This window comes from Podarcis bocagei, assembly GCF_964188305.1.
Source record: "Podarcis bocagei genome assembly, chromosome: 3".
Taxonomy (NCBI): Eukaryota; Metazoa; Chordata; class Lepidosauria; order Squamata; family Lacertidae; genus Podarcis; species Podarcis bocagei.
The window spans coordinates 40,501,114-40,525,522 of NC_138127.1; the positions used below are offsets into that span (position 1 = coordinate 40,501,114).

Below are 24,409 nucleotides of genomic sequence, written 5' to 3' on the forward strand. Positions count from 1 at the left end.
GGCAAGTAGCAGTCATTTAAAAATGCACAGATGTAAAAATAATAAGTAGTGAGCTTGTATCCAGGGCTCCTCTGAACAAAACTCTACTTACGAGAATCTCCTGCTGGAGGAATCGGGGAGAAGAGATTTTTGCTGATTCTTCCTCCCCATTCCCCAGGTCCTTCGGAAATCTGCTCTGCTCAACAGCTTCCCAGCTGTGCCTTAAATTTGCTCTGCCCTCCCTTTCCCTGCTCTTGGTTCTTGGTTGACTTCCTTCCTGAACCAGCAGCACTACCTGTATCCTATCCTACTCATTGATTGAACTGCATACTTTGTATGCCAAAGGGCTCAAGTTCAAGCCTCAGCATCTCCACATAGGGTTGGAAAAGAGCCCTGTCTTGAAATCCAGGAGGGCTTCTAGCCGTCAGTGTAGATGGGCAACCTATGGACCTGCAGACATTGCTAGAATACAACTCCCGTCATCCCTGACCAATAGCCAGCCTGGCGGGGTCCGATGGGAATTGAAGTCCAACAACCTCTGGAGGGCCACAGGCTCCCTAACCCCTGGTGCAGACAATACTGAACTAGTGGACCAATGGTCTGACTTGGTAGAAGGGAGATTCCTTTGCCCTTGCACATAGAATAAATGTATGCAGATCCACTTCCGGAGGCGGCGCCATCGGTAATGGCGGATTGCCTCTAGCTTAGAGGGAGAAGCTCCGCGGAAATTAGGTCTCACCGCGGCGGCGAAGCGGGGACCCTACCGAAAAGCACAGGCAGACGAAGCCTGTGTCCGTGGGACTCGGCGGGCACCGAAAGCGCCCCCCAACTTGCAAGGGAACCCTGCGAGGGGCTCTGGAGCGTTACGGGGGATGGCGCGGTGCTGAGAGTCGATCGCTACTTCCGTGGAGTGAAGCCGTGCAGCTGTTGCCAGAGAGCGCTGACCTTTTTTCTTCTGACAATTTGGCTGACAAACAACAACCCATGAGTAGGTCAAGTTTTAAGACTGAATACTAAAAGGAAAATAAGGCATAATTCGGTACTGAAGCGGGAAGGTGTAAAGAGGAAGTCCACCTTCCAGTTTGTATAAAGATCAAAGCAAAGATTGTTCAAGCTAATACTGAGAGAGGAGTGCTAAAAAGACTTAAATTCCAAACGTCAAATCAGAGGAATTCCCTCCCTGAGTTGAAGGAGAGGGAGGGAAGAAGAGAAAGTATTTTCTGTTTATATTAAAAATTGAAAGGAGAAGGAAAGAGACTTAAGACCACCACTCAATTCCTGGGAACGGACTGTCAAGACTAAATTGAACTGTTGTATTGAATCTACTTGAAAACAAAACCCCAAGGTGGTTGTCACCGATGGAGGCGAAGGCTCAGAAAAAGCTCAATATGGAGGCCAAGTGGCCGAAATATTGGGAAATTTTGGAGCAGGAAGGAGATAATCTGAAATTGCAGAGAGTTGAGAAACTAAAAGATAAAGTGCGAGATTGGCTTCACTATTACCAAATAAGAGAGACCTTTAATCTAGATTAAAAAATTGGCTTCCAGGTGGAAAAATCAAAGTTGGAAACAGACCTGTTAGATCCTAAAACAAAGATACTTTCATGAATGTATAACTTGCTGTTAAAATGGAACACTCAGGATGAGACGGTTAAATCTGCTATGATTAAATGGGCACAAGATGTTAGACATAACATTATGTTTGCTGACTGGGAACAGTTGTGGACCACAGGTATAAAATTTACGGCATGTAATGCCCTAAGAGAGAATATTATGAAAATGATTTACAGGTGGTACATGACACCAGTCAAGCTTGCAAAAATCTACCATTTGCCCGATAATAAATGTTGGAAATGTAAAGAAACTGAAGGTACCGTATTTTTCGCCCTATAAGACGCACTTTTCCCCCTCCAAAAATGAAGGGGAAATGTGGGTGCGTCTTATGGGGCGAATGCAGGCTTTCGCTGAAGCCTGGAGAGCGAGAGCGGTAGGTGCGCACCGACCCCTCTCGCTCTCCAGGCTTCGCGGACCTCTCCTCAAGCAGCGGGAACGTTCCCACTGCTTGGGGAGAGTTGCCGGCATCCCGAAGGCTGCAAGCGCTGATCCCAGCACGTGCAGGCTTCGCGGATCTCTCCCCAAGCAGCGGGAACGTTCCCACTGCTTGGGGAGAGTTGCCGGCATCCCGAAGCCTGCAAGCGCTGATCCCAGCACGTGCAGGCTTCGCGGATCTCTCCCCAAGCAGCGGGAACGTTCCCACTGCTTGGGGAGAGTTGCAGGCATCCCGAAGCCTGCAAGCGCTGATCCCAGCACGTGCAGGCTTCGCGGATCTCTCCCCAAGCAGCGGGAACGTTCCCACTGCTTGGGGAGAGTTGCCGGCATCCCGAAGCCTGCAAGCGCTGATCCCAGCACGTGCAGGCTTCGCGGATCTCTCCCCAAGCAGCGGGAACGTTCCCACTGCTTGGGGAGAGTTGCCGGCATCCTGAAGCCTGCAAGCGCTGATCCCAGCACGTGCAGGCTTCGCGGATCTCTCCCCAAGCAGCGGGAACGTTCCCACTGCTTGGGGAGAGTTGCCGGCATCCCGAAGCCTGCAAGCGCTGATCCCAGCACGTGCAGGCTTCGCGGATCTCTCCCCAAGCAGCGGGAACGTTCCCACTGCTTGGGGAGAGTTGCAGGCATCCCGAAGCCTGCAAGCGCTGATCCCAGCACGTGCAGGCTTCGCGGATCTCTCCCCAAGCAGCGGGAACGTTCCCACTGCTTGGGGAGAGTTGCAGGCATCCCGAAGCCTGCAAGCGCTGATCCCAGCACGTGCAGGCTTCGCGGATCTCTCCCCAAGCAGCGGGAACGTTCCCACTGCTTGGGGAGAGTTGCCGGCATCCCGAAGCCTGCAAGCGCTGATCCCAGCACGTGCAGGCTTCGCGGATCTCTCCCCAAGCAGCGGGAACGTTCCCACTGCTTGGGGAGAGTTGCCGGCATCCCGAAGCCTGCAAGCGCTGATCCCAGCACGTGCAGGCTTCGCGGATCTCTCCCCAAGCAGCGGGAACGTTCCCACTGCTTGGGGAGAGTTGCAGGCATCCCGAAGCCTGCAAGCGCTGATCCCAGCACGTGCAGGCTTCGCGGATCTCTCCCCAAGCAGCGGGAACGTTCCCACTGCTTGGGGAGAGTTGCCGGCATCCCGAAGCCTGCAAGCGCTGATCCCAGCACGTGCAGGCTTCGCGGATCTCTCCCCAAGCAGCGGGAACGTTCCCACTGCTTGGGGAGAGTTGCCGGCATCCCGAAGCCTGCAAGCGCTGATCCCAGCACGTGCAGGCTTCGCGGATCTCTCCCCAAGCAGCGGGAACGTTCCCACTGCTTGGGGAGAGTTGCAGGCATCCCGAAGCCTGCAAGCGCTGATCCCAGCACGTGCAGGCTTCGCGGATCTCTCCCCAAGCAGCGGGAACGTTCCCACTGCTTGGGGAGAGTTGCAGGCATCCCGAAGCCTGCAAGCGCTGATCCCAGCACGTGCAGGCTTCGCGGATCTCTCCCCAAGCAGCGGGAACGTTCCCACTGCTTGGGGAGAGTTGCCGGCATCCCGAAGCCTGCAAGCGCTGATCCCAGCACGTGCAGGCTTCGCGGATCTCTCCCCAAGCAGCGGGAACGTTCCCACTGCTTGGGGAGAGTTGCAGGCATCCCGAAGCCTGCAAGCGCTGATCCCAGCACGTGCAGGCTTCGCGGATCTCTCCCCAAGCAGCGGGAACGTTCCCACTGCTTGGGGAGAGTTGCAGGCATCCCGAAGCCTGCAAGCGCTGATCCCAGCACGTGCAGGCTTCGCGGATCTCTCCCCAAGCAGCGGGAACGTTCCCACTGCTTGGGGAGAGTTGCCGGCATCCCGAAGCCTGCAAGCGCTGATCCCAGCACGTGCAGGCTTCGCGGATCTCTCCCCAAGCAGCGGGAACGTTCCCACTGCTTGGGGAGAGTTGCAGGCATCCCGAAGCCTGCAAGCGCTGATCCCAGCACGCGCAGGCTTCGCGGATCTCTCCCCAAGCAGCGGGAACGTTCCCACTGCTTGGGGAGAGTTGCAGGCATCCCGAAGCCTGCAAGCGCTGATCCCAGCACGTGCAGGCTTCGCGGATCTCTCCTCAAGCAGCGGGAACCACCGCTGGGCTCCCACGGCTTGCAGAGAGCTGCCTGTTTGGGGGCTGGGGTCGGGGGAAGCTCGGGCTGCCCCAGCCCCACGCCTGGGGGGGAAATAATTTTTTTCCTTTATTTCCCCCCCAAAAAACTAGGTGCGTCTTATGGGCCGGAGCGTCTTATGGGGCGCAAAATACGGTACATTCTTTCACCTTTGGTGGACGTGCCCAAGGATAAAGGCTTTCTGGGAGATGATATATAATGAAATGAAAAGGGTATTTAAATATACCTTCTTGAAGAAACCAGAGGCCTTTCTCCTGGGCATGATCGGCCAATTGGTAGCAAAGAAGGATAGAACTTTTTTTATGTACGCTACAATAGCAGCAAGAATATTCATCGCAAAGTATTGGAAGACACAAGATCTACCCACCCTGGAAGAATGGCAGATGAAGGTGATAGAGTACATGGAACTGGCAGAAATGACTGGCAGAATCCGAGATCAGGGAGAAGAGGTGGTGGAAGAAGAATGGAAAAAATTTAAAGACTACTTGCAGAAATACTGTAAAATTAATGAATGTTAAAGGGATGTTGGATTGAAAATAAGCGGTGTTGGTAAAAAGATTAACAAGAATATGTAAACATGGATTGATAATGGCGGAAAATATATATTTATAATAGGTTAAGATGCTGAGTAAGGACAAATGATAGAGGGTAAGGACTTGCTGAATTAAATACCTGAACTGGAATACAAAAAGGGAGGTGTGAGGAGGTCAGGAAACTAGTAAATGTAGTATAAGATATGAAATTATTGATTTTTTTTCTTTTTCTTTTTTCTCTCTTCTTTTTTCTTAGTGTTAACTGTTTTCTATTTTGTATTTTTGTGTTTTGCTTTTGTATTTTTGTAATTCTTTTGTATTTTACTAGGGTTATTCTTTGTCTTTATTTTTTAAGTTTAAACTTTGAAACTTATTAATGTTTGTAAAACTTCAATAAATATTATTTAAAATAAATAAATAAGTGTATGCAGATCCATTGGGTCTCTTCTCTTTTGGGGCTTTCAGCTGGCGTGTTTATTGCGCATTCACTCTGATTCGTTTTGGGGAAGATTAGACGACATAGTGCCAAGGAAATCCTGCACTTTCCAGTGCATTTCCCAATCACCTGCTTTATTGCAAAAAATCCAATCTTTTGGGGAAGTGGGTTTGCTGTACCGAAGCCCCCAATCAGCTATATTGATTACACTGCCTGAATTTGCCCTTTGCTTCATTCCTTATCCTTGGAGTCCAAGGGGCAGCACAGGCAGGTCTGTGTCGCTAAGCTGGCTTCCCTATGCTGTGTGTCACTGGTGGTTTCTGCAAGGGAGATGGGAAGGGGCAAGGCAGCAGGGACAGTGGGGTGGTGCAGGCATAAGCATCAGAAGCATCAAACTCCCCACTGCCCTGCCCCTCCCCATCTCAGTAACCAGCACTGACACATTTGGGGAAGCCATGCCACTCCTGCAGCCGTAACTGCCAAGGACACCTCTAATGCTTTCTGTGATGGCTGGCTTTTGTAAAAGGTACAGGCTTGCACATAAACTTTGCCTACTACCAGGTAATGAATGAATATCACAGCAGTCCACACATATGCTTATTGCTCAGGGCTTTTACAGACTTGCAAACCAGAAGAGTGAGAGTATGTCAGCTGGGCAACTTTGGAGCAAAGCATCCTTAGCTGTTTCCTGGCCCAGGTCCACTTGTGTAGGAGACACATGCCCTTTTGCTTTCCACACCTTTGGTTGAGATCAGATAATTTCCTTTGTAGTCATGCCACCTGGAAGATGGGCATGATTAGCAATGAGAAGTTTACTTTAGCAGAAACTTTGGCAAGAGCTTTGTGATTGACGGATGGATATTCTGAGACAAGGAGTCTGCTACGATGGTGCTTGAAATGTAATTTCATGCACAGTGGGAGACACGAGCCTTTGCCAAGCATGCCGAGCTCCAGGCATTTTTATATCTCTAGTACTATCCTTCACTTTCAATCACTCCCACCTATGTAAAATACAGACCTAAAACTATCCTATTTTCAAAGTTAACATGTGCAGGTTTGAATCAGAGCAGCCAAGTGAAAGGATAAGTCCTTTTCCTCTCCCTTAAGCGTGGTGGGGAAATGTGGAGGGGGGCAGAAATTAAAAATAGTTCATTGGATCTGGAGCTTTTTAGACTCTTGGCTTGCATATTGCTATGAAAGATTTTCACTGTCTGGTGTGAGTTTCTTTTTAAATAACTCCTTATCAGTCATTACAGAAAGAACTCTCTTTTTTGCTACTGAATCAAAATTGATCTTGACCTGGTTTGCACATAACACTAAGCCTAACCATGGTTTAACACAAATGTGTGAGATCCCAGAAAGGAGATAGTGGGCACTTCTTTCATCCCCTTGTTGTGTTGCTGTACTGCTGTCTGCACCCAGGCTTGTGAGTTATCTTGCTCCAGATAAACTACACGCTATAGCCAAGGTTTTCTGCATGGCTTACCACTCTTGGTTTATTTGGGAAAGATAAACCATGAGCCTCCATCTAGATGACATACTAAACCAAAGCATGGCTTATCCCACAGTCACACAGCAGCAGCAAGACCAAAGAAGGAAAAAAGTGGCTATGACTGTCTTTCTGCAAACCTGTATGCTTGCATGTTCACGCTAAGCCGTCACTTGGCTTAGCATTACTACAGCAAAGGGATGTGGCTTTAGCTTGCCTTCTCCTGGCATAAAATATGATAATACAGTGAGTTGTCTGTAACCATTTGGCCTATGTTTTTGCATTGTTTCAGTAGGGAGGAACTGCATAACTGCACGTCTCCCGTTTTTATCTCCTTTCTGATTTTCTTGTTTTCTTGTTTGTGGTGGGTGGATTTTATCGCTAATATTCTCGGAATGTTAATGTTAAAGTGCTTCTTTCCAATTAGTGGGCAATTTAAAAAGGAGATGGCAGATACAAAGGTGTTGCAAGTTCTACCCAGCAGTGCCGCAGGTGTTTCAGCTGCAGTAAGGTTGCAAAGAACTGCACATTCTCAGGATGTGCTTTTGTGTTGATACAGTTTGAGGAACACATAGATATAGTATGACTACACACTTTTCTTTTTTATATAAATAATATTTATTACTTTTCCAACAATTTAAACACAACAACAAAAAAGACAATACAATACAATACAAAGACACTACATAACACTAACACATTAAACTAACAAAACAAAACAAAAACCGTTTAAAACACATCAAACAATTTCAATATCTTATCTTTCATTCACTTATTTCAACGACCTCCTCACACCTCCCTTTTTGTATTCCACTTCTGTTAATTGTTTCAGCAATTCCTTTCCATCTTCCTCTGTTTTCTATCCTATAATTATCTTGACACATTCTAACCTTATTTTTTCCTTTAATACTCTATTAATCTATTTATACTTAGTTCTTTATAACATTTCTACTAAAGCCATATAACTTCATTCCAACATTTTTATAACATTCATTAATTTTACAGTATTTCTGTAAATAGTCTTTAAACTTTTTCCAGTCTTCTTCCACCGACTCTTCTCCCTTGTCTCGGATTCTGCCAGTCATTTCCGCCAGTTCCATATAGTCCATCAACTTCATCTGCCATTCTTCCCGGGTGGGTAAATCTTGTGTCTTCCAATACTTCGCAATAAGTATTCTTGCTGCTGTTATTGCATACATAAAAAAAGTTCTATCCTTCTTTGGCATAGTATGACTACACACTTAATCAGTCTATTTAATTATTATTTTCTCCAAGGATCTCCATGGTTCCATTCTCCCCATTATAACAACTCCTCCTAACAACTCTGTGAGGTAGGTTAGGCTGAGAGATGATGCTTCAGCATTATTGCAGTTAACAATGGGGGTGGGGGACTTGAAGAACTCAAGCTGCAAAATCATATACTAAGGATTGCAACTCTCTGATGTGCTGACTGGAACATACCACTTGTGTGGCAATGTGGTTTTCAACATTTCAAATGCATCAGAATTTTTGTTTAAGAATAGTTTTTTTTAAAAAAAAATCCACAGATTAATGCTGAAATGGATTGAATTATGCATAAAATCCATGGATTTAAGATTTGAAGGCCTCGGACATAAGATCACCAGGTTAATGTGCCAGACTAATGGGATAAAAAGGACTGACAATCCCGGGACCGGGGGGAGGGGATGCTGGAAGAAGATTGGATTGTTTTTTTTCTCTTTTTTATTATTATAAATGTTTAATGAACGTTGGAAAAATGTTGAAATGAATCTACTTGGCTCTTCTGAAAATGTTTAAAGAATTAGGTAAAAAGGTAATTGTCAGAGCTGCTTCAAGATCCTAGCTCACAGAGGATCACGCTAGCCAGCGGTCATTAAGTAAAAGTCTTTATTGAGTTACAATTTCCATTCCCAAGCTGCTGCGTGCAACTCTACGTCTAATGGCTAGATCGGCGAAGCTCCGTCTGAGTCTCCGCCCCTTGTGCACCAACTTAATATCCTAGCCCTGCTCCACCTTTTCCGCCTGACTGCTCTCCTCTGGGTCCCTCTGCCCCCCGGGGTCTCTTCCTTCCGGGATTCTTCTGACGCCGACCCCCCGGAACTCCCTGTCTCCTTGCGCCGGGCTTTAGGACCTGGCTCCCTTTCCTGGCTGCCTACTGCGTCACTTTCCTGTGCATTTGAACTTGGCGCGCGCGCCCAACCTTCCACTTTCCGTCTGACCGTTTCTTCGCTCCCCGATGGAGGTGTGGCCACTCCTGACTCGTGCCCTCCCCCCTGTTGCGAGCTGCCAGCGCTTGATCTCTGGCGCTCTTCCTCTTCCCTGCCCTCTGGCTGTGACGCTGGTCCCGATTTCCAACTGCTCTCCTCTGAGTCCCCTCTGGCTCTATCTTCCTGGGGTGTCCCCCTAGGCTCCCCCCTTGCCCTGACCACTGGTGCTCCTTTCTGTGAATCTTCTGATTCACTGGAAAGACTCGGAGATCTCGGGTCGTCGTCATCACTCATCTTTTCTTCTGCCTCCTCCCCCTCGCTCTCTGTTTCCTCCCTTGCCCTTGCCTCTGCTCCTGAACCCCTGACAGTAATGGTTATGAGAAGCTGGTAAAAATAAGATTTAAGTTTTAAGTTTTAAGGTTTTATATAAGATAAGATGAAAATAGAGTAAGGTAATGTAATGACAGAATATCATGAATTATGGAAAGGATTTGCTGTGACAATTATTAATCAAGATACAAGAGATGGGAGGAGGAGGAGGTCATGGAAAGAAGGTAATGAAAGTGGAGAATCTGAAAAGGATGGTTTTATTTTTGCTTTTGCTTTTTCTGTTTTTGTCTTTTTTGTAATTTTGTCATTTTTTTCTTTGTAATTTTAAAAAATTCTTTTTTCAATAAATATCATTAAAAAAAATAAAAAAAATCCATGGATTTGATCATGAATAAGGGACTTGGAATCTATCATCAGGACATGGGCAGATAGGTTGGATCCAATGCTATCACTTAAGGCTCAGGTGACCTCGGTGGCTTGGAGGGCATATTTCCAGCTCCAGGCAATTTGCCAGCTATGACGCCTTTTGGACAGAGGTGACTTGGTCATGATACTCAATGCTCTGGTAACTTTGAGACTGGATTATTGCAGTGCACTTCAGTTTGGTCCAAAATGCAGTGGGGCAGATTACTGGCTAGATTTCACTTTAGAAACACACATAACCCTTGTTTTAAAACTTCAGATTTGGTTGCTACAATGGTACCTCGCAAGACGAATGCCTCGCAAGATGAAAAACGCGCAAGATGAAAGAGTTTTCCGTTTTTTGAGTCGTTCTGCAAGACGAATTTCCCTATGGGCTTGCTTCGCAAGACGAAACGTCTTGCGAGTTCTTGCGAGTTTGTTTCCCTTTTCTTAAAGCCGCTAAGCCGTTAATAGCCGCTAAGCCGTTAATAGCTGCTAAGCCGCTAATAGCCGCTAAGCCGCTAATAGCCGTGCTTCGCAAGACGAAAAAACCGCAAGACGAAGAGACTCGCGGAACGGATTAATTTCGTCTTGCGAGGCACCACTGTAGTTGGTTTCCAGACTGAATTGAAGGTGCTTGCATTAGTGTTTAAAGCCGTGAATAACTTAAGCCCGAAATACCGGAAAAGTCTCCTTCCCTACAGACCCCCGTGGGTATTAAGGTGAGCAGAGGGGGGTCCTCTTGTCCGTTCCACCATCCTCAGAATTTCAAGGGGTGACAACCTGGCAGAGAGCCTTTTCTGTGGCAGCTGACAGGTTGTGGAATTCCCTCCCCACAGAGCTGCATCTGCACCTTCATCACATGCTGAAGCTGCATCTTTTTCACCTGGCCTTTGACACCTGAGATATGTGCTTTCGAGGCCCACCCTATTCTTGTGGCTGCGATTTGCTTTAACTGTTTTTAATGCTGAATTTTAGACTGTTATAACCTGCCCTGGGACCTTGTGGCAAAGAGCAGGAAACTACTTTAATGACGATGTTGATAACAGCAACATCATGTGAAATTGACAAGGATCATAAATAGACACCGTGAGGCCAGCAAATGAACTACGGGTGCAGGAGCTGTTTTTCCTTTGCCTTTCTACACCAAATGCCCACTGATGACTCTTTCCTACACAGCAGCTTGTTTTCCTTTCCTGCTGAATGTCATGAAGTGATTTATGGGAATACCATTAACTGCATCCTTAATAGCTCACCACTGGCTCTTCTCGCAAACTGTAGGGCTGCTTTATCACCCTTGGCAAGCATGGCTTCCTACCTATCCATCACTCTGCATGCTGTGACATCTGATTCCTCAGCTCTGAACTTATTATTCTTCCTCTGTGCCAGGCAAGGGGCAGTGTTCCTATTTAAACTGTTTTTGATCTAGCAAAATGTACATTTGTTGATGTTTGCTGGGAGAAAGATTGGCAGAATTTAACTGATTTGCTTTCGCTTTTCCTTTCTTGTGTGTACAAATTGCAAGCAAATAGTAGTTTGAGCCTCAAGGCATCAGCTTACTTATCCACTACTTAAACTATGAAAGCAACACTTTCCCTTTATTTCACTGATGAGCCACACAGCAAGAGCCCATAAAATGGAAGGTGCGTTACTGGCCTGTTTCTCAAGTGCTGAGTAATTGCTGAAGCACTGAACTAATTGCAGGCTTTCGCCACAGTATAGGCAGGTAAACAGGTGGAGAGAAACCCTGATTCCAGCTGATTTGCATAATGGTGGCATCTCTGGGACTGTTGTAAAGCATCAGTAATGAATGAGAACCGATGCACCCTGAGCATTTTCTAAGTATGTCATTGATTGAGCAAAACGTTCGCTGATGATTTGGTTCGCTGATCACACCAGGCAACCCTCTGCCACCCAGATGCTTATAAGAGCAACGTGTGATGGTGAGGGTCTTACGATTTACTAATGAATGTCTGGATTCCTTTGCTGGTTGACTGAATTCAAATACGGTGCAAGTTCAGATTCTCTGAGTATTCACTCTATCACATAACATCTTCCCCCATCCCCACAGCATGCAGAACAGCTTGAGCTATCTGGGTTTTTTACACAAAACTGCTTCTGTATCACACAGGCACCTCTGACATGAGGCCCTTTGGGTTTTGTTGCTCTTTGGGGGTGTCCAGGGTGATGTAATTAGGTGCCACTGCCAGTCAGTGTAGACAATACTGAGGTAGATAGACTGGTGGTCCTACTCAGGCCACTTCCAGACTGCAGTTACTTTGCAAATAAAACTCACTTGCGCACCTACAATTTCAGGCTACACTTGTAAAGTGGATTTCACAGTCTTGTACAATAAGCCTGCTTCCCCCCACCCCACCCCGCCCTCCTGAAATGGGTTTTGCAGTCAGTGAGAAATACACTGGGAAGTGTGGGATAACAGTCACTTGGTGCAACTTCAAATAAATTCCCTGCAAATGAATCAGAATGAATGTTCAATAAACAGCGGGCATATATAACCTCCCTGCAGACTTGTGTACAAGTTCAAGATGAATGCTCAATAAACTCGTCATCAGGAAGCAACACAGCTTCTTGGGAGTTTCCCCCCGTTGAATACTGGGCTGTATGAACAAATAGTCTGAGCAGTTCTTAACTTCCTGTATAGAAACTTCTTACGTTCCTTCACTTCCACCTTGTATTGCGTTCCCAGCGGAGACATCCCAGAGGGTCAAAGAATGACCAGGAAAAAATGGCATTTGCAACCTAGTCTTTGAACTATTGACACTACTACAACTTTATCACTGGGTACCTGTTAGAGGCCATTTCCAGGCTCTCTCCGTTTCTGGAGAAGGTTTATGCATTTTGATGCAACCCCATCTCTGAGGTCTTTTTCTGGTGCTTTGTTCTCCATTTGTCTTGACATAAAGTACAGAAACTGGTATTGGCATCTTAAGCATTTTCGAGGCTTTTTGTTTTCCTAGCACCCTTCAAGGACATCTTTATTTCTACCTTCTTCATTTTTGATGTCAACCTATTAATTTTTTATAAAAATTGTTTCTCTTTATTCTTTCTGTTTTCAGCCTGGCAAAAGTTGTTGCGGTTTCACTTATGCTTACGCTGTGTGAAAATGTATTTTTCGCTATACGTGACTTAATATACTTCCTGCTACCAGGAGCTTCAAGAGAAAGAAAGTGGGACAGGAATCACACAACACGATTACAGTTTGTTCATGCCGTCATCCACATTTATTTTACTACACCCATGTTTCTTTGTTTTTTCTAGCTTGTAAATAGTTTATCCTTTGGCTTTTGCACTCCCTCAGTGCTGCTGTGTGTCACAGTCACTGTATAATCAAATAGCCATCAGATATATTTAATTGTCTGACACTCCTACAAACAGTTGTAAAAGATCAAAAATATGTAAATGTTAAAACAACAGCAGACTGCTCTTATCCTGTGTGTTGGCACAGTTTAAGAGGAGTTCCTTCCTCTTAAACAACAGGAGTGATGGCAACGGGCCCAAACATCATCCAAACGTATAGCAGCCAAATACGACATGCAACTCCCTCCTCGTTCTTGGGGACAGAGGAGAGGAGATGGAACTGGCAGGTTGCTGGGGATCTGTTGCAGTCTCAGTCTCCTCCTTCTCCTCAGTTGCTCAGTCTCACTTAAACCTGTTGCTTGCTCAGCCTCCAGCCTGCCTGCCCTTCTTCTTCCTCTGTCCTCTCTTCTGTATGCCACCATCATTTTTCTGGCTCAGAGCCTTCCCACTCTGATGCTTCCCTGGGGACTGTAGCCTCCCGCCATTCCTCCTTTGATGCTTCTCTGAGGGACTTTCCAGCTGTCGCCTTCCACCATTCTTTGTCATCTAGCCAGTTGCTGACATGTGGTTGTATTTGGAAGTACTGCATTAAGATTCTGTCTCTAGAAAGGCAGTGTGGAATTAGGGAACTTGGGATAAAAACAGCACAAGGCATGACAGCGCGGGAGCCATAAGAAGACTTAAGAACATAAGAAGTGCCTGCTGGATCAGGCCAAGGCCCCATCTAGTCCAGCATCCTGTTCTCACAGTGGCCTGCCAGGTGCCTGTGGGAAGCCCACAAGCAGGATTTGAGCATATGACCACTCTCTGCCTTCCCGTGGTTTCCAGCAACTGGTATTCAGAAACATCACTGCTTCTAACTGTGGAGGCAGAACAGAGCCCTCAAAGCTAGTAGCCATTCAGAGCTTTATCCTCCATGAGTTTGTCTAATCCAGGCATAGGCAAACTCGGCCCTCCAGATGTTTTGGGACTACAACTCCCATCATCCCTAGCTAACAGGACCAGTGGTCAGGGATGATGGGAGTTGTAGTCCCCAAAACATCTGAAGGGCTGAGTTTGCCTATGCCTGGTCTAATCTGCTTTTCGAAGTATAGTTGTATCACCACACACTTTTCTAAAGACCTGCCTGTGTCAATGACCTGTACACAAGACTCTCATTTAAAAATATATTCGTAATAAATTGATGCCTATCCCACCACCCCACCACCCTCCATTTGTATCTACCAAAATGATTTCCTCTATTGGAGAATTTGATCTTGGCTATTACCTTGGGGGCAGTGAGTGAGGAAGCAGGAGAGAACAAAGCTCCGTTGTGCCCTGCAGTCAGTAATCAAGATGTTTTATCAAATTACGAGAGGCTAGAAGGCAAAAGCCTTGAAAAGAAAGCCGATGTCTGCTTTTATTCTGGCAAAGAAAGATCCACGGCAAAACTGAAGTTGCTGGATAAATTTTTATTCTATTTGTTCCATTTTCTTTCCTTTCCCAAGTGGTGGAAGCAAAATATGGCACAGTGGAACAGCAAAATGGCATTAAAAAGTAATGAATTCATGAAGTATAATATACGGAAGTGTTTGGGAAAGCAGAAGAGAACAGCCACAAGGGAATTATTTTTATTTATCCACATAAATTAATAGACACATTGTGCTTTCCTGTGTTCAGTAAAACAAACGGCACTTATTTGTTGTTATACAATCGTTAAATCTGGAGCGGAAGACTCTCCCAGGCTTAAATAAGAGTTCAGGTGACATATGAGCTAGGGATAAAGCATCCCCAAAACTCATTCTGGGCATCTGGCCACCTCCCTTTCAATGAGCACCATGGAAGGTTTTTCACCAATAACCCTCACAAAAGCACTGCTTGGGTTCAGTCACCCGAGGAGACCTACAAAGGTGAAGGAATGAGCTCACATCTACTCATGGGATGATATTTGATAAAGCTTTACTCAGATGAGGCCCATTGAAATTAATGAACACGGCAGCTTAGGTCTATTAAATTCAGTAGTACTTCTCTGAGTAAACCATTGGTGACTACCAGCCACAATTGTTAGCCCTGACTAGTACAGGTGGTCTTTCCAAAGAGCTTGTACTAACACAGGGTGTATGGACACAGGCTTTCTCTGGACAGTCGCAGACCATACCTGTGCAAGGGAGATGATCACCCTAGTTGTTGAGCTTTTTTCGGCAAATCAAGAAGGGCTCAACAACAATCTGCCTCTGATTTCACAGGCGAGAAGTAGTGGCTCCACCCCACTGCAAGCTCAATAAACTGCCCCCGGCAAGCTTCCCTGCCACCCAGAATCCCAACCCCCAATGCACAGCAGCCACTGTGCCGCACTACAGAACCCCATGGCGCCCTACCAACCCCGGCTACCTACGCTACTGAGACTGTGTGTATTTTGCAGATGTATTCTGCAACATTTGATTGATGCAATCATATTGTGTTAGTTGTGGAATCAGAATTAAGGGGAAATGGTATTTTAAAAATGCACTGTTCTTTACCTCGGGTTACATGCACTTCAGGTTACAGACTCCGCTAACCCAGAAATAGCGCTTCAGGTTAAGAACTTTGCTTCAGGATGAGAACAGAAATCATGCTCCGGCAACGCGGTGGCAGCGGGAGACCCCATTAGCTAAAGTGGTGCTTCAGGTTAAGTACGGGCCTCCGGAATGAATTAAGTACTTAACCCGAGGTACCACTGTATAATAAATAGGTATCTAAATGCTCTGATAATAAATCCTTAATAGGCCAAATTCTGTGTATCGTATACCACATGCTGAAATATTCTGCATAGGATTTGTTCTATTACCGGTAATGCTTTTTGTGCCTATTTTCACTACAGCTGTTTTGCAGGATGTTAGTTTGGCAAAAGGAGTGTCAAATCCATTCTTCACCTCTGCATAGCTCTTCCTTGCAGCTTCCTTTAATGTTACCTTTTGTTTGTTTGTTTGTTCTGCAGAGACTTACTACTAAACCGACTCCTTGTGGTTTGTGAATGTGATGAGTCTGAATGGGGCGGTTTCCCATTTGGCATTTCTGCAAATAACTGCTTCAAATGAATGTACAGTGTTATTTCAGTAGGGCAGACCAAGAAAGATAAAAGGATGGAGGCAAAGTGGTGAAAATGTAAATGTCAGATAAATGCATAGCTGATTTCATTTCCATCATAGTCTCAGCGCCATCTATGCAGTTAAGGCTGGCAGATGTCACGACTGTCGATTCATTTTTAGCGCTAACTTACTTCAGCTTGGTTTGATTGAACAGCACTGGAACAGAGTGATTTATGCTTGGAAAAAGTAGCTGGTGATGATAAGTTCTGCCACAGCAAAACTGTCAGGGGATTTCGTCAGAGATATTTCTGGCCTTTTCATCAAGTCATGATGAAAAGAGCAAGTAGCTGGGATGGTTCTGGGATGAGATATTGGGGGGGGGGAGAATGGAGAAATCTTTTTTTTTAAAAAAACCAACCTCCCAAAATAGCATTATTGGGTGTACAATGGAGACAACCAAGGGTTATTATATTAAGGGCAGCTAAAATCTTGATAGCTAGAAATTGGATAGAATCTAAGGGTTTAAATGTATTAAAATGTGTGTGATTTGGGACAAAGCACTTTCTGAAAAACTGAAGCAAAAACTTTGTGTGGCCAGAGGGCAAAAAAAGAGAAAGACTTTTATGGCAGGCTGTTGGCCGTTCAACCAGCACATGATCAAAGACTCCACAGGGCAAACTATACCTTCCACATTCTGTAATATACATCTGTGCTAACATCTTCCTCTATACTGACACCAGCAACTTTCAGGCTCTCTCCACTTCAGTGCTTATGTGAATGTTAGTATTGGGTTAAACCACAGAGCCTAGGACTTGCCGATCAGAAGGTCGGCAGTTTGAATCCCCGCGATGGGGTGAGCTCCCGTTGCTCGGTCCCTGCTCCTGCCAACCTAGCAGTTTGAAAGCACATCAAAGTGCAAGTAGATAAATAGGTGGGAAGGTAAACGGCATTTCCGTGCACTGCTCTGGTTCGCCAGAAGCAACTTAGTCATGCTGGCCACATGACCCGGAAGCTGTACGCCAGCTCCCTTGGCCAATAAAGCGAGATGAGCGCCACAACCCCAGAGTCGATCACGACTGGACCTAATGGTCAGGGGTCCCTTTACCTTTAGCTTTTATTATTGTTTAGATCTGAACTATGCCTTCAGGTGGGGTAAAAGGGGGTATGGGGATGTTAAGTTTGTTAGCTTTTATTGCTTTTCAATATGTAAGAATTAAGTTAATAAATGAAATGTTGAACAGAGGGAGGGAGGGACTGACTCTTCTCAAAATATTTGTGGGAAAAACTTAATTGAATTTTCATAGCATTAGAATAATAAGGGAACGCAGTGGATGTAGCCTACCTTGATTTCAGCAAGGCATTCGACAAGGTGCCCCATGATATTCTTGTAAAGAAGCTGGTAAAATGCGGTCTTGACTATGCTACCACTCAGTAGATTTGTAACTGGCTGACTGACCGAACCCAAAGGGTGCTCATCAATGGTTCCTCTTCATCCTGGAGAAGAGTGACTAGTGGGGTGCCACAGGGTTCTGTCTTGGGCCCGGTCTTATTCAACATCTTTATCAACGACTTGGATGATGGACTCAAGGGCATCCTGATCAAATTTGCAGATGACACTAAACTGGGAGGGGTGGCTAACACCCCAGAGGACAGGATCACACTTCAAAACGACCTTGACAGATTAGAGAACTGGGCCAAAACAAACAAGATGAACTTTAACAGGGAGAAATGTAAAGTATTGCACTTGGGCAAAAAAAATGAGAGGCACAAATACAAGATGGGTGACACCTGGCTTGAGAGCAGTACATGTGAAAAGGATCTAGGAGTCTTGGTTGACCACAAACTTGACATAAGCCAACAGTGTGACGCGGCAGCTAAAAAAGCCAATACAATTCTGGGCTGCATCAATGGGAGTATAGCATCTAGATCAAGGGAAGTAATAGTGCCACTGTATTCTGCTCTGGTCAGACCTCACCTAGAGTACTGTGTCCAGTTCTGGGCACCACAGTTCAAGAAGGACACTGACAAACTGGGACGTGTCCAGAGGAGGGCAACCAAAATGGTCAAAGGCCTGGAAACAATGCCTTATGAGGAACGGCTAAGGGAGCTGGGCATGTTTAGCCTGGAGAAGAGGAGGTTAAGGGGTGATATGATAGCCATGTTCAAATATATAAAAGGATGTCATATAGAGGAGGGAGAAAGGTTGTTTTCTGCTGCTCCAGAGAAGTGGACACAGAGCAATGGATCCAAACTACAAGAAAGAAGATTCCACCTAAACATTAGGAAGAACTTCCTGACAGTAAGAGCTGTTCGGCAGTGGAATTTGCTGCCAAGGAGTGTTGTGGAGTCTCCTTCTTTGGAGGTCTTTAAGCAGAGGCTTGACAACCATATGTCAGGAGTGCTCTGATGGTGTTTCCTGCTTGGCAGGGGGTTGGACTCGATAGCCCTTGTGGTCTATTCCAACTCTATGATTCTATGATTCTATGATTCTATATGTCTTGGGCCACTGACACCGCAGTTTTCATAAAGTTCTATTCCTGGAGCTGTTGGCAGATGCTTATAAGTACTTATGTAATGAAATTGTGTTAGGGCTTGAGCATGGAGGGGAGAGAGGAGGTGATCACTTGGAGTATGGTATGTTAAGGCAAGGAGGGGAAGGATGTGAAGAGAGCTTCGATTGCCAACTGGAGTAGGTGGGGATTTGGACGATTGACAGCTGGGTGAGAGGTTATCTGGGCGGGAGTGCATTTAGGAGATTAACTAATTGCATTCATCCCAGAATTCATTTTTCAGTTAATTTAGTTTCTATTGTTCCTCAGATAAATACTCTCGCCTGTGGTTAGCCCTTACTTTTTCAGTGAAACCCATGATTAACAGATTTGAATACATGCTTTGATACCTGCACCTACGCAGCGCTGTTGGCACAATAAGTCTGTTAACACTTGATTTTATGCCATTATATCCAACAATGTACACTTATTTTAAGTCTGCTGAAGAGGAAGCTGTGACTGACAACAGTGATCTGAACAAGCTACCTGAACCTTTCACACCCACACCAAAAAGTCATATATTCATCTGTTTATGAGATATAATAGTTTTCAGTGAGTAACCTGGCACCTCCTGGTGTTTTTGACCACACTTTCCAGCCACAGCCAGAATGGCAAAGGCTGCAAATAATCTCTTTCTCAGTTTTATGTGTTCCTGAATGCAAGACCAAGAACACAAATTCATGTACTGTGGCACCATATGCTAAGCTGCTTTATTTTTACCCACTTGTCAAAGCACCATGAAAACTTTGAACTTCACAGTTCTAGAGATTCTTGCAAACCTCTGCAGTGTCTGCCATTTTGAAAGTTATCTTCAACCTTATTTGTTCCCACCAGCCTACTTACACATCAAAACATTCATACCTCTCACTACATCTTTACAGACTGGAGGACATTTCTCAATCATTTAATTCATTTAGAGACACATCCTGGGCCCACTATTGTCCAACATCTTTATAAACAACTTAGATGAGGGTATTGAGGGGATACTCATCAAATTTTTAGATGATACGAAACTGGGAGGAGTAGTCAATGCCACAGAAGACAGAATTGGGATTCAAATTGACCCTAACAGATTGGAGAACTGGATCCAAACTCTCAAAATGAATTTCAATAGGGGCAAATGTCAGGTTCTACACATAGGCAGGAAGAACTAGTTGCAGAAATATAAGCTGGGGGACACATGGCTTGCCAGTAGTACACATGAAAAGGATCTAGGGGTCTTAGTAGACCACAAGCTTAACATGAGTCAACAGTGTGATGCAGCAGCAAAAAAAGCTAATGCTATTCTAGGCTGTATCAACAGCCTAGGGAAGTAATAGTACCACTCTATTCTTCCTTGGTCAGACCACACCTGAAGTCCTGGACACTGCAATTTAAGAAGAATATTGACAAGCTGGAATGTGTGCAGAGGAGGATGGCCAAGTTGATAAAGGGTCTGGAAACCAAGCCTTATGAGGAACAGTTGAGGGAGGGTTGCCACATGGAAGATGGAGCAAGTGTGTTTACTCCTGCTCCAGAGGGCAGGACCCGAAACAATGGCATCAAGTTACAAGAACGGAGATTCCGACTAAATATCAGGAAGAACTTTCCGGTAGTAAGAGCTGTCTGATGATGAAGCACACTCCCTTGAGATGTGGTGGACTCTTTCCTTGGAGGTTTTAAAGCAGAGGTTGGGTGGCCATCTGTCAAGTATGATCTTGTTGAAATTCCTGCATTGGAGGGCATTGGACGTGATAACCTTGGGGTCCTTCCAACTCTAAAATCTGTGACTCTATGAAATATATTTCAGTCTGACATTTGGAGTGACGTCAAAAAAAAATAATGAAGAAACGAAGAATATCACTAGCAGGAGTCCTTGTGCTGGCTTCTAGCAGAACAGTGCAGTTAAATTACACCCTATGTTTTCAACCCTTTTATGATACCGAATTTTAAAGTGACTGCAAATACATACATTTTAATATTGCCCCTGCTTTTCATTATTCAGTTGGGATCTTAAAGTTAATAGTATGTTAGGGATGAAATATTACTCAGTTAATAAGCATGATCCAGCCACTTACAGAGTTTCATTGGAGGTTCCTTTGTTTAGTGTTGTTGGCGCTGTAAGCAACCTATGTACATCACCTGACTTAGATGCTGCTGCTTGTGACCGTGGCCGCTTTTATAGTAAAGGGATAATTTCTATCTTATAAAAAAGGCTAATTAGAAAGCAAGAATCAGCTTTGGGCAGGCTTTGAGAACTGCCCAAAGTCCCATGGCATTCTGTGACAACCCATATATGCCACTGGCTCTCGTACAATCCATTGAAATCATAACTACAAGCCTGCCTCAGTTGATTCACCATGGCCAATGTTCTAAGAGGCAATGTTTCATAGTATTGTTAATCTTCCCTAAGTATTCTCCACCCACACACTCACTTGAGCTTTTAAAATGAACCTGCCCATTTCCCTTGCTTTGTTTTTCAGTACTGCAACAGTACTGTAATTTGCCACTTTGGTATGGCAACTCTGGAGAGAATGTTTTTAAACTACCTTCAGGTTATGCATCACCTTTAATAGGCTAAATCCCCAAATGCTTCTGGGAAGTACAGTGCATCCCTTAATTATAATCAATAAGCAAATCCATGTGAAGGTTCCTTGCCTGTGAGCACTGTGAAGTCCTATGAATACTTTTTTGGAAGTAAACCTCATTGAAGGCAGTAAAACGGGTTGCCAAATTAACCATACCTAAGCAGAGTATGCCATGGATGCTTTAGTTGAGATTCCTGCATTGCGAGGGTTTGGACTAGATGTACAATTCTATGATTCTATTATTCTTCTCAAATCTACAGATGCCCAAGTGTATTGTATATTTCAAATATAGCAAGTTATGCAAGAAAAGAATGCTTTTATTCTCATCACTCTTTTAGAGAATAAAAGTTAATGGAATTATATGACAATACAGCAAAACAGTCTGGTTCATTCCAGTGCCTTTATTTTTTTATTTTTAAAGAAATATCAGTTGAATCATTTGGACAGATTAATCTGGACATAGTATTTAATGTAACCATTGTTGCGGCTCCCACTGCTTCTTTTCATTTTGGGAGGAGGAAACAGTGCCTGTTTTTAATTTTGCAATCTCAATGTAGTAAGTAGAACAGGACATAATTAGAATGCAACCTTTATACTTCTAATTGGAAACATTCTGATTCTATTAACTATTGAGAAGGCGGGTGATATTTGCTAATGAACAAATTGCCATTTGAATCACACAATTGGTTTAGGCAATCCAAGTTTTGAAAAGCCAGTGAAATATGCCCCAGCTTCCTTTTGGTGTTTGCACAATATTTCCACTAACATCTGCAAGGTTAGATGTTGTTCCAGTGCTGGAGAAGAGGAATTTCATCCTGAATGTTCAAGTTGGTTTAAGAATCTTCATCTGCAGCAATAGCATATTGTCCATACTGTAACCCTCATGAAATCCTGCTAGATCAGAGGAACAAGGAGGGAGCTTGATACCCAAACTCTGGCTGCATGTTCATTTTCTTTTGTATCAGACATAGTAATAATCCCTGGCCTAGCGTTAAGACAATTTAACCTCTATAAACTGTAGATTTAATCAGTTGTCCTTGTTGTACTGGCAGTCTTCACAAAGTGGAAATCAGGGATTGTGTGATTGATAGGATTCCTCTGCAAGGACATTGAAGAACAATTTTGGCTTTGCACAAAATTGATTCTTGGAAGCCAAGTTACCAGTTATGCAAAAAGAAGGGAGGAAATCCACCTCATTGTGTGTGTGTGTGACCCTCCTGGGCGAGTCCAGTGTGTTTGACTTGATAATTGTACAGATGTTATCCTAGCCACAGGATTAACAGGAGGTGAAGGGGCAAATGAAAAGGCAACTGGGATGCTTTTTTTATTTATTTTTAGCTTAGCCTCAGTGGCTGTCAGTAAGGAATATTTAATTTACTTGTATGTAAATGAGCAGGAGCTTCTTCGACCTTCCCCGGTCATTAGTAATCCTATGTAGCACCTTCTGCAGCACTTTTGTATGAAACCCAGTGGATTATTGTCATGGCTATAAATCTAATTCTTTTAAAACTCTTCCCCCCTCCCTCTTTCCCTGTCCCAATGCAGGAGAAGAAAACTTACTGGCAATCTTGAAACGAAGATGGTGGAAGTACATGATCCTGGGGATAATAGATATAGAAGCAAATTACCTGGTAGTTAAAGCTTATCAGTATACCACTTTTACTAGTGTACAGGTAAGATCTCCAATCAATGCTACTTTGCTTGCATTCTCTTATGCTTCTTCTCAGGCTTCCTTCCACCCAGTCGGTCAACCTGTGGAAAGGAGCAAGGATGTGCCCACTAGACCTACTATGGCTCTCCTTAGGATCACCATTCCTGCTCCTTCGCACTTTGGGCAGAAATGGGCACTACATGTATGTGATGGGGAACATGGTTGTTCAAGAGGTCCTGACTGTGCATACTAGCTCTATGTATGTAAAACTGAAAGCACATTCTCACCTAGTCTGTAGTTGAAGATGGGACTGGCAACCCCACATAGAGATTGGAGGAGGGCCAGTAGCTGCAGTCATGCACCCCTCAACACATTCATTGAACACATGGAAGGGAGCAAGAGATATCAGTTGTAGGTGGTAGTCCACTTCTACCCAAATCCATGTGAATTATGTTGTGTGAAGAGGCCTGAGACTCTTAGAAATAAGAATCTAGACTCAGACTGCGCTTATTAGTTGGTTTATTTTTGAGTTGCTTCCTTGCTTACAGTTGTATGCAGACTGGTGCTCTTCCATCCAGAATTTCTCCTTTTCCCTGCCTGCCTACTGCAAGTCCTGGGTTGGACTAGTCTATCCCTAGCCCAGAGCTGTCTGGTATGGATCAAGGAATTGATACTCCAAAAAACATTACATATCATTCTGGAAAACAAAGTGATTGTGTACATGGCAGTCACTGGGAAGTCACATGGCAAGAAGTTGGGTGGGGATTCACTATCTTCCTACAAGCAAGAGAGGTAGTAGAGAACAGTCAGGTTAGCTAGATAAACCTGCACAAGAGTTACGAGCTTTTTCATTTGATTCTTTCAGTTGTATCAGAGAATGCCTTCCCTTCTTTAAGAAGACCTTCAAATGCTGAAAGCCCACAGCTTCATCTCTAGCAGAAAGGTCACTGAAACTGCCCCTTTTGTCTTGTGTACTTAGCCAAGCCTGATTCACACAAGAACTGGGCCAATTGAGTTGCTACAGGAACCCTCTGAAACAGCTGTTTGTGTGGAGGAACTCCTTCAAAGGTGCATCAGATTTCATCCATGCCAGTATGGACTCTTGGGAGTGGTTGCAATCTGATGACCTGCAGGCAAAATGGCTTCTTAGGCAGGGCAGTGCCTACAGAATTGCATCAGAACTGACAGCTGATGTTAGGTCACTGCGTCAGTGAACCCAGGCAGGGCCTTGCAGCAAAAGGAATATATAAATCTCTGGAATGTGTGGGAGAGCGATCAAGATTTCGGCTTGGCTTTAGCACAGAAACTGCCCCTGTCACCTTATATGATGACCTCAGTTAGGAGACAGACAAAGGCATTGTGCTCTCAGCTGCTTTCAATACCATCAACCACTGCAACCTCCTGGTGAGGCTATCCAAGTTGGGGGTGGGTGGCACTGCTTTGCAGTGGTTCCAGTCCTAATGGTATGGTCATCTTCAGCAGGTGATGTTTGTGGAGTGTTTTTCGGCACAATGGGGCCTCCAGTGTGTGTGTGGGGGGGGGTCCTTCGGAGCTCAGGTTTATCACCATATTGTTTCATATCTATATGAAGCCACTGAGTGGAGTCATCTGGAGTTTCAGAGTGTGTTTTCAGCAGTATGCTGACGAGGCACAGCTCTATTTCTCCTTTTACATCTACATGTGTGGCAGTGAATGTGCTGAACTGGTGTCTTGTCTCCTAATGGACTGGATG

The 24,409-nt window shown here is 44.9% G+C and overlaps 1 protein-coding gene across 1 annotated transcript in view; it reads left to right on the forward strand.

Annotated features, from left to right (window-relative positions):
* Positions 1–24,409, forward strand: part of SLC35F1 (solute carrier family 35 member F1) — a 213,539-nt gene that overhangs the window by 143,496 nt on the left and 45,634 nt on the right. The window contains exon 3 of the mRNA XM_081187763.1: positions 22,572–22,699. Coding sequence (XP_081043889.1) covers positions 22,572–22,699 — 128 coding nt within the window. The remainder of the gene's footprint in view (positions 1–22,571; positions 22,700–24,409) is intronic.